Raw genomic sequence first — 10605 nt, 5'->3', positions numbered from 1 at the left:
TTTTAATAAAATCGTATTTAAAAGTGATACATTTATTATTTATATCTCTGTAAATGAAAATCTTTAACTGCAGCCATTTTACGACCTATAAAATTCCAAACTGCCTGACATAAGTTTTCGCTGTTCACAATCACAGACAGGGACTAGAGTTGAATATATAGACAAATATCTTCAATATACTGTTTTCTCTAATTCCTCCAAACGAAGAGAGTACATTGACAATGTCAACATATTCCACCAAGCACAAATTTGTGAAATAAAATCTACTTTTCATTGTGACTACTCGTATGGAAGAATTTATCCATGTTCATAAAACAGGCTAAGTAACCCATCAGGCCATCACTTTTACTATGTTCCCTTTAGGCGCAAAAAATATAGTTGGCACCTAATTGCTTCTAATAGTGAGGTGGTCTGCATCAATGTAAAAGGGAGACAAGAACGACGGTGCAAGTATCAACTGCGACGGTTTTCCTCAAGATATACAGATTTTCATACTACTTCCTAGCAAACTCAATTTTGTGTGCAGTTATATGTCGGATGGTTGTCCTCCAACTCTATTCCCATTGCTCACTTCTCGTTACCTCTTTACTGATTCAAGTACAAGCCCGAACACCCCCAAATTCAGCATCAAACTGAGGCCATTATGTCCTTAGAAATGCAGAAGATGATCGTATGATTATATTTTTTAGATGTCTTTTTACTATAGTTCGTCCAGTATTGAGAAAGGAGTGCCTTTTCTGTTTCCTGTTTTTGGGGCTTTTATAACAGTCAAATCTAGCAGCATCTGCTCAAGGGAACGTGATGAAGGCAAAGAACCATAATGAGTCAGCAGGTACATCAGCACTTAATAATGCGGCTTTCACTAATCTGATATAAATTCCTCCAAATCAGGATCCTCAAAGTTCAGAGCTTCGTAGTCTGCAGTTGTTTCATTGAACGCACCCTTCTCTGTCAAATCATTCTGTTCATCATCCTCATCCATGTCTGGCCATTCAGACTCATTGTCAACAACCGGTTCATCATTTGCCACATTTTTCTTCGTTGAATTATCCTTCCCATATTTTCTAGGTCCTGAATTTTTGTCGACTTTGGCTGCAGAATCTTCACATATGCAGGTCGATGGATTCTCATGAAACCCGCCTCTACCTGGTCTAACCTCCTTTGGCTCCCCCATGAAACCTCTCTGGAAATTACGGACACTAGAAGCAAAAACTTCCCAAGTTGAATTACTTCTATTCAAGAATAATCGATAGAGTTTTTTAGCATTTGGACGAATGGTTGGTTTATGCCCAAAGTATCTCCTACAAAATAATTCCCAGAAAGCTTATTAGTAAGTATAGATTTCATCAACAAAAAAATAAAAAATAAGATGTAAATAGAGTATAACATACCTTCGCCCGGCTAATATTTTTGCCATATTTCCATTATTATTCGTTACAAATACATCACTTTCATCACAGACAATGAAGTCAAGTGCAGCCATGCGAGAAGAAAATGAAGAAAATGGTTCCAACTCTTCCTTAGTAGTAATGGTCTCTTTTGAATGGAAATTAGGGAATAATGCTTTTAGAGGTGCCAATGTTCTTTCCCCTCCATATACTTCCCCTGATGCAACATAAATATGAACATCAGAACCATATCCCAATGCTCTTAGCATGAGACCAACTTCTTCGGGGGTTAATGGGCATCTTCCCTGCCTCCTTGCCCTATCAGGATTGCTTCTCTGCATATCAACATTCGCATATTATTCACCAGTACGTAAATCAGTTTTCACATATGAAAACATAGTTCAACAAAGCATTTTATTCAGAATAACACCTATTTACTTAGCATCTTGCATCTTGCCCCTAACAGGGTGAAAGAATGCTCAATGTAAAAAGTCATTGCTGATATTCATTCTATGAAAATATCATGTTAGTTTCACATGCCCTATGGTTTTACATGTGCAATCAAACATATAAAAACACTTCCTAAAAGTGAATAAGATGTGATTACATTTTCAGTATCTCCTATTAAATTATGGTTGGTAATAAGATTTAACATGCGAATCTTACATGTAATGTCTTCCACCTCCTCCTTATTGCACTCAATTCCTTCTGCTCCTTCTCCCCTCCACCGTAATCACATCCAGAAAACGCAAGCATATCAGGTTCAAATCTGTAGCAAAAAAGGCAATAAGTTTCAGAAGTTTTTCAATTGTCATCTGTTATTCTACCCAGTTAACTGCATCTTAAATGTAAGTGTAAAAGCCATTGCTTTTTGTGCAAGTAGAATCAACAAAAGCTTCAACAAGCACAATCTTCCAAATTAATCTCGTGATATGGAATTCAGTCTAAATTATGAGCATGTGCAAGTGTGCTTGGGAGTTTCTCAAACAAACTGCTACCTGTTTGGACAGTGGGGAAGCAAAAAAGTCAATTAGCAGTAGTTAGTTAGAATGGACCAGTTAGATAAATAGGGGAGAATCAGGATGGCCAAGGCATTGAGATTTGAGAGAATTCGAAGAATTAGAAGAACAGAGAAATCCTTTGGGAAGGGAACTCCCTTGGAGGACAATCAAGTCTTCTAGTTCCATTCAGTTTCAAACTTTTCTCTATTTCCATCTTGGGTTCCTAATAAGAATGGAGAGATTATCCAAGCTTGAGAGGGAGATGCAATATTATGGGGAGATGACAGGAGAAACTCATGCAAGGGGAATCCTCAGTTTCCAACATGAGGACAAGGTGAATTTTAGGTTCGGTGGTATTATTAGAACAGAGGGGGAGGAAAAAAGGCAGTTAGCAGTAGTAATTTAGAGGGGACTAGTTAGTCAGTTAGAGGGGATTAGATACATAAAGAGGAGACAGAAGCATCGAAAGGGCATTCACAGAAATAAAGTAGAGATGGCAAAGTGGGCCATGGCCCGCGGGCCGGCCCGTTGGCCCGCCAAAAATTGGCGAGCCGGGCCAAGCATTTCAACCCGCCAACCCGCCAAGCCCGCCCCGCCAAGCCCGCCAACCCGCCGGGCCAAATAGCGGGCCGGCCCGCCACAACCCACCGGCCCGCATATATATATATTTTTTAATTTAATTATTTTTATGTTTATTTTATTTTGATGTAGAAGATGAGGATGAAGATGATTAAGAAAAAAAGTAGAGACATCTTCTTTAAAGAGAGCTTCTAATATTCTTAGAATAAAAATTTAAAGTTAATTAATTGTATTTAAACTTGTTTGTGGACTATCAAAAAATTTAGTGTATAAATAATTTGTAAGTTTATAATTTAGTTTTGATTTTGGTGTAAATGGACTAATTTCTATTTGATTTTGTTTTAAGTTTGTAATTTGTTTTTGTTGAACATATATTAAGTACAATATGTATGCATTTTTAATTTCATATGATTATATTTATTTATTTGTAGCAAAAAAAAATTTATTTAACCATAAAATAAATTTTTTTTTCCATTTTTTTTTTATTTTTTATTTTTGTAAGCGGGCTGGCCCGCCAGCCCGCCAGCCCACCCTTAGGCGGGGCGGGCCAGCATCTCCAGCCCGTTTTACATTGGCGGGCCGGGCCGGCCCGCCCCGTTTTTGGCGGGTCAATGGCGGGCCGGGCCAAAACGGGCCGGGCTGGCCCGTTTTGCCATCCCTAAAATAAAGCATTCTGAGAAAGGAGTTCTTTGTGAAGGGGTAAGTAACCCTTGGAGGAGCAGTAATTCTCCTTGTTCTGTTTCAGCTTCAATCTTTTCTATTTCCATCTCGGGTTCCTATTCCAAACACTAACAGTCTTGGAACAGAGAAAAACATAACTTAAAAGTAGACCAGAGGGCTTTGTGTGGTCTTGAACCAGCAACAAATAATTGATATTGATTTTATAAAAGTTCAGTTTTTAGGATTTTACAGAAAAAACACACTGCTATATGAGACACCAGTATCAAAGCTTATCATGATAATTCTGAAATAAAATGGTTCAATTAACTGAACTGTTTTTATAAAGTGGTTAGGATCAGTTTTTTCTCAAAACAGATTGGTTTTTATTTCTGGATAAGATCATTTTTTATCAGTTCGGATTTTTTGTGCACTCCTTGTCCTAGATATAATGGAAAATATGTTAGGACCCCAGTAATAAATAGTGAGGCAGTAAATGGTAGGGGTGACAAAACAATCCATTTATCCATCACCTATTCAATTCATCCATTATACAAATATAATATGATGGATTACATTCAATCCATTCATTAATTTTATGCATGGATAATGCTCCATCCATTATTTTTTTTAAATCTATTGGATTACAGTAAGGGAAATGTATTAAGATTGAAATTTTAAAAGACTATTTTGGTTTTAAAAAAAAGTCTTCTGAATTTACTCAGCAGTGAGTTACAACTAACAGATACAAGAGAATATACTCATATCTCAAAAATAAGGGATAACAGCAGGGATGTACGTAAGTTTATATGCATGTATTACAGCAGCATAAAAATTATCCAGTTTTGACACGCATTTGTACACTAGTTATTGTTAACTGAAAACATGGATCCCAACATAGGTATGACACTGTATAATTGTATATTCTAGAGATGTAATGGTTGTCATATTGAAGAATCTAATTGATACCAGATCATGTGAATTGAATGGGATAGATACAGAGAATAAAAGGACCAAAAATCAATCAGGATACCTTAGGTGCAGTGCAATATAATGATTGCTTCTCATCCTCATACGATGGACCAATTTCTCACCCATTGCAAGTATTGGGTTGGTAAATCTTAAGGCATGGTAATTAACTCTACATCTCAACTTCTGATAATCCGTATCCAACCTGTTTGCAAGCCTGTAGTCAAATTTGCTCAGCTGAACAGCCTGCCATAAAAATGAAGCAAATAAATACATTTCCTGGATAATCAAACATTCAAATAGCAATCCATTTATAATTTTATATCGTGATCAGAAAAAGCTATCAGAATTTAAGGCATTAATTACTTGATTATTAAACCTTAAAAAAAAAAAAAAAAAAGGCAACAGTTGGAACTGAATAACTAGAGCTTTCATGTCTTCCTGAAAATATCTTGCAATTTCAAGAACACAAAATGTCCCATTCTGAACAATTTTTTTTAAAATAAAAATAGTGAAATTTTTAGAAACATGGATTTTAAGTCCTCTAAAATTTGGGGACTTCAATGTTTGAAATTTGAATAATAAGGCACGCTTCCTCAGCAATGGAATATGGCTAACACGGATCAAACCTATGGCTCCTAAAGGTACTGTGAATGCTATCTTTATTGTCTAATTTTTCTTTTAGGCGTATTATTGGGAAGGAGGGGGGGGGATATGAATCTTGCAAATAAGATTGCTTGGCATGTAGAATTTTTTTAGATAAGATATCAAATTGAAGAAAAGGAGGAGAGATAACCTAGCTTGACTCATAAGATACATTAGGCATTATACACATGGGGTTAAAATTTATCAGACTCCGCATTCAAGTGATTGGTTACCCAATGCTGAAAAGTTCATTTCATTAAAATGAAAGTATTTCATCAATCTAAATAGACTTACTATAATATCTACCTCATAAAGATTTGGATTCTAGCCCTTAATCTAAAAGCATTTATAAACTTCCTACAACTACTTAACGGAGAGAATCTAATGAGTTGTACAATACATTAGCACCAGTAGTAATTTCAGGAAATAAAAACCTTACATGCTTTTTAACGAGTACAGGTAATATGCGATTTATATAACACCTTTCATTACACTTCCTTGGAACTCGCATATTATATGCAGATAATGCTTTCCTACCCTTACTGGGGAGTTGCTTGATAATTTTGACATCTTTTGACAGATATGATATAAACCAATCAGTATCAAAGATCTCTGAAAAGTTGCTGCAAAAGGCAAAGTATGTCATCATTTTACAATACTTGAATCAAAATCAAATGACAATTGTAAAAGTGCAGACATAGCTCATGCAATCCGTGCTCCTTATGTAACTGACCTAGAATCTTTCCAGAAAGATCGTTGATCCAATTTTGGAACAACAAGAGTAGCATTCAAAATTCGTGCAGCAACAACAGCATCTGTAATCTGCCAGTTGCAGAAACAGAAGGATTGGCATTAATAGCAGAGTATGCAGATAGTTAGCAATCCAACAACAGTTATCAGTGTACTATCTTGATTTGCTTTGTAACTAAAATAAATTTACAGGTTTCCATACTCCAGGCTTTGCAGCAAACAATTTACGGAGACTTTTTTGTATTCCAAAGCCAAGCAGCTACAATCTAAAAACGTAAGGGACATAATTCTTCCATGGATACAAACAATAGGAATTTCCAAAAAGATATTAGTAGATAGAGACGCAAGATAGTCCCTTTATTCATTAAATGTCTCATTACTTACAACTGCAAGAACAAGTTTATTTTATTTGACAAATTCAATCTACAGCAGAGTCCAATAGAGGCAGCAGATGCACCCCCTCCCCCACCCCCCTTCCCTGCACTATTTTGAGTTCATTTCACATTTTATTTACTATAAGTTTAAAGAAAAGACTACGAAACACAAATTTTGTAACAGTAGAAACGAAAAACCGATATCGTATTCTTGCTTGTCTATAATAATCTCCAGAGTCCAGAGAATTACCCCAGTTCTTTGTTGATTCAAGCCTCCACTTGTTGCAATCAACAAGTATCGATTCGATTGTGTAATCGCTTGAGCGTCTGCCACACAAAGCAGTTATCCGTCATTATCATACATTTATACATCGCATCACTCCACAATAATGAACAAACAATTATACGCACTTTGAAACTTGCTGCTGGAATTGCTACAGCCGAAGAAGTGCTCTGAATTTCGAGAGCTCCAGATATCACGTCCCAACTTTCCTCCGTCACTCTAGTCATTATCATCATTAAATTAAAACAAAAAACACACGTCTACGGAATCAAGATCCAATAAGAGAAAGGCGGAACCAACACCAAATTCAAATAAAAGCCCTAACCGGAACGCGAAACACAGGATGATGATTTCCAATCGCCTCATCCGCGTGAATGTTAATCTGCACACAACAATTTCAGACACAAAAGAAAACAAAAACGAAGAAAAATTTACGATCAATTATTCGAATTATCAGATACTGAGATTAAATAGCGCGCGCGAGAGAGAGAGTACCGAAGTTGGCTGGCGTCTCCGGTGCATACGATCGGTTTCGACGGGAGAAGGAGCTAAAAACGAAAGGAGAGCGAAGAGAAAAAGCAGCGCGGCGCCGACGGCGGAAATGACCGGAATCATCAGACGGAAGCGTTGGTAATAATGGTGGCGCCGCCGCTGATGTGCCATTTCTCTTTCTGGCGACGAATCGGATGAAACGATTAGAAATCCATGTTGGTTAAAGTTATATATAGAAATAATCGGGCGTGGTGTGTGATAGATCTGCGAAGCAGAGGAATGGATTGATATGTTAATAGGAAAGAGTAGAGAGTAGGAATGGGAGTAGTTTCCTTCTTCTCTGGCTCAGTCACTAACTGGTACCTATCTATCTGTTTTTGTTATTTTTGCATCATTTCCCTCGCACGTGTACTGTCTTTAACAAACACTGTCTTCTTCCCACGCTGCTTCGCTTTCGCCTAATTAACAACTTTGCCTCCATTACTGCTCAAAACCCTTCTTTTACACCTTTTTATTTAACTGAATAATTATCTTACTCTATTAATAGTTTTTAATAATAAACCATTCAATAATGGGCGTTATAAATTTATTGTATTTTTCATATATATATATATATATATATATAAAGTTAATCACTTATACATTGTTAGTATAAAAAAATTTTACATTGACAACTAATTATGTTCTTTAATTGTATCATATCACTGTAAACACATTTATTTTTAACAATGACATGATATAATTAAAAGATAATTAATTTTCAGTGTAAAAAATTTTATACTGATTGTATATAAGTTATTAACTCATATAAATAACTCTTTTAAAAGTTTATAGTATATTTATTTATACTTCTGAAAAAATCTGTTAGAAATATAAAATACATCTTTAATTGTTTTAATTTAAAGAAATGAAGATTTTTTTTAACACCGAGAAAGAAATGGAGTTATTATTTGAATATTTTATGGAAAAAAAAGTTGGTTCAGTACTATATTCCTAACTTGGAGAAAAAGGAATGCTGAAGAAAAAATAGAATATTAATTATTTAAAAAAAAACTGTTTTGAGCAATTTTTGAAAACCTGCAGTTATAGTTTGTTTTTAAATAAACGTATTTTTATAACTATAACCTGATAATAATAATTTTTGATTTTATAAAATTTAAGAAAATAAATAAAGTACTTTTATATATTTTAAAAATCACTTGAAGAAATTTTAAAATAGTGATTGGAATACAATGAAATGGGGAAAAGAATGTTCTAATATTTGAATATTTTATGATTTAAAAAAAAAAGTTGATTCAAAATCCAATATTATATTCCTAACTTGGAGGACAAGAATGTAAATCATTTTAAACAAATTACAAAATAAAGCATCCTATCCTTTTACTAGTTCATTAATTTTTGTTATTCTAAATATAGCGTTTGTTTTCCACTAAATCTACCTTGTAATGACAACTTTGAAAAATAACTTGTTTCTGACTATTAATTTTTTAATTATTTTTTATCAAAATAATCAATTAAATATATAAAATACAAATTAAACTCATCTTTTTAGTGTGACAACCTATCATAATCGTTATACTTTGTATAATATCAATTAGCAACAAAAAAATATACTACTTAAAGTTATATATTCAATAATAACTATATATGTAATGGACATATGTGTGTGTATATATATATATATATATATATATATATATATATATAAACACACATATATAACATGTTATGCATGTTGTCATATGCATATCTCTTAACTACTGCATCATCACGTATTTGTTTGCAGAGATCTTTTAAGACGACTAAACAGTTTAAGTAACTTAATTCTATTAAATCGACCTGATCACTTTCAAGCCCAATGCGCTCACTGGATCGATAACTAAAATGGGATATCAATCCATGACTTTTCCTATAAGCATACCATGACCTTGACATACATTACCAAGTCACATACAGAATTAGCAAACTAATTATCGGTAACAAACCACACAACTTTTCCAATAACTAGTTAAGGGTTACGGTCCTCAACTCATATTTTGCTCCATATTGACTAATGACCTAAAGGAGACTCAACAAAATTCACTACAAGAGTTTCACACCTACTCAATTAGGATTTTCAACAATTGGCCTCCCAGAACACCAAAACAAGATTTCCTATATAGGATCTTCAACTTTCAAGCAACTCTTTTTCCTCTAACTCTAGGCTAATCAACATATTTTAATGTTTATAACATTCTTAACATCAACGTCTCAACATACATCATCTATATACATTACTTTAAATCAATGCATATAAAGATAAAATCACACCAATCATAATTAGCATACCAATGTTATACACCTCATCCAAAACTAGCATACAAATTCTCAACAACTTATCCAATAATAGTATATCAATACTTATTTAACACTCCAACCATGCAATTTATAGCATAAAATCATTAATGACATATCAATGCTTGACACCATAACACATCCTATCACACACACACACACACATATATATATATATATATATATATATATATATATAATCACAAATCAATATATGTAGACTCAACATCCATCATATATCATGCAACATGTAATATACCCAAATACTTTATTTGTGTTCACCAATTCACCCATCAAACAACATATATCATCAAGTCAGAGAACTCTGTCTTGCTTATGTTCGACATCACTCAACTCGCGCTCGATGTGACTAAGGTAGGAAATTCTTGGGACCTTACACCTGGTGTCGTCTAGACAAAGAGTCTCTGTCATTATCACACTTGATGCCACCCAATTTGATACCACCCAAATTGGGAGTCAACGTCACCAAGTCAAAGACTTTCCAATGCTCTCACTCTCGGTACCATTCAAACCACACCTGACGTCATCCCAATCTGAGATAAGTCTCTCTCTTCATGCTTAATGGCATTTATTATACATTCGATGTGGACGAGATTAAGACCCCTAGTTGGAACTACGCCTAATGTCACGAAGGTAAGTCCAACACGACATTAGAAGTTTGCAATTGTAGACTTCAAAAATTTCCTTAATCCACTTGAAATCCATAAAATCCAACATGCAAATTATCCACTCATACATACACATTCTCAACAACTCATTTCGCACTAAAATAACAACATGCAACTGCAAAAGAGACCAAATTGTTGAAAAATTTATACCAATGAACCAAAACCCCAAAACTCAAACATTCCCCATACTATCTATAATATAATCAAACCATACACATTTTATTTCTAATAAAAAAAAACATACAATATGAGCTACACAACAAATCCAACATGAATTTTTCCTAACTTCTCTTACCTTGACTCTAAGCTAAACTGAGAAAAGAGAAGAAAAGAATGAATGACTTTGAGCTTTCGAGCTTCGCACTCAACCTCACACGCCAACTCTAATTCTCAGCCTTCGAATGCTTTGGATCCATTGTCCAACAATCAATCCTCACGCATTGA

The 10605-nt window shown here is 34.4% G+C and overlaps 1 protein-coding gene across 1 annotated transcript; it reads right to left on the bottom strand.

Moving 5' to 3' along the window:
* Window positions 1-168: 168 nt before the first annotated feature.
* On the bottom strand, window positions 169-7585 carry LOC109802165 (O-fucosyltransferase family protein). The gene is made up of 10 exons (XM_020363400.3): window positions 7142-7585; window positions 6972-7028; window positions 6775-6865; window positions 6614-6690; window positions 5973-6061; window positions 5679-5862; window positions 4659-4840; window positions 2055-2157; window positions 1392-1723; window positions 169-1301 (listed from the first exon to the last, which is right to left on the bottom strand). The coding sequence occupies exons 1-10, from the start codon at window positions 7307-7309 to the stop codon at window positions 863-865; spliced, it is 1722 nt and encodes a 573-aa protein (XP_020218989.1). The 5' UTR covers window positions 7310-7585; the 3' UTR covers window positions 169-862.
* Window positions 7586-10605: the final 3020 nt, after the last annotated feature.

The sequence above is a fragment of the Cajanus cajan genome, chromosome 4, assembly GCF_000230855.2.
Source record: "Cajanus cajan strain Asha chromosome 4, NIPB_CcT2T_4, whole genome shotgun sequence".
Lineage (NCBI taxonomy): Eukaryota > Viridiplantae > Streptophyta > Magnoliopsida > Fabales > Fabaceae > Cajanus > Cajanus cajan.
The sequence above is the reverse complement of the archived record's forward strand: the minus strand, read 5'-3'. Positions and strand labels throughout refer to the sequence as shown.

What these genes read in the sequence shown, in the direction of transcription:
- LOC109802165 (XM_020363400.3), bottom strand. Translation starts at nt 7,309, where the DNA reads ATGGCACATCAGCGGCGGCGCCACCATTATTACCAACGCTTCCGTCTG. An exon ending in CTGTACTCGTTAAAAAGCAT is followed by an intron (nt 4,841 to 5,678) that starts GTAAGGTTTTTA and finishes TTTTTATGGCAG; the next exon opens with GCTGTTCAGCTGAGCAAATT. An exon ending in AAAATATTAGCCGGGCGAAG is followed by an intron (nt 1,302 to 1,391) that starts GTATGTTATACT and finishes ATTATTTTGTAG; the next exon opens with GAGATACTTTGGGCATAAAC.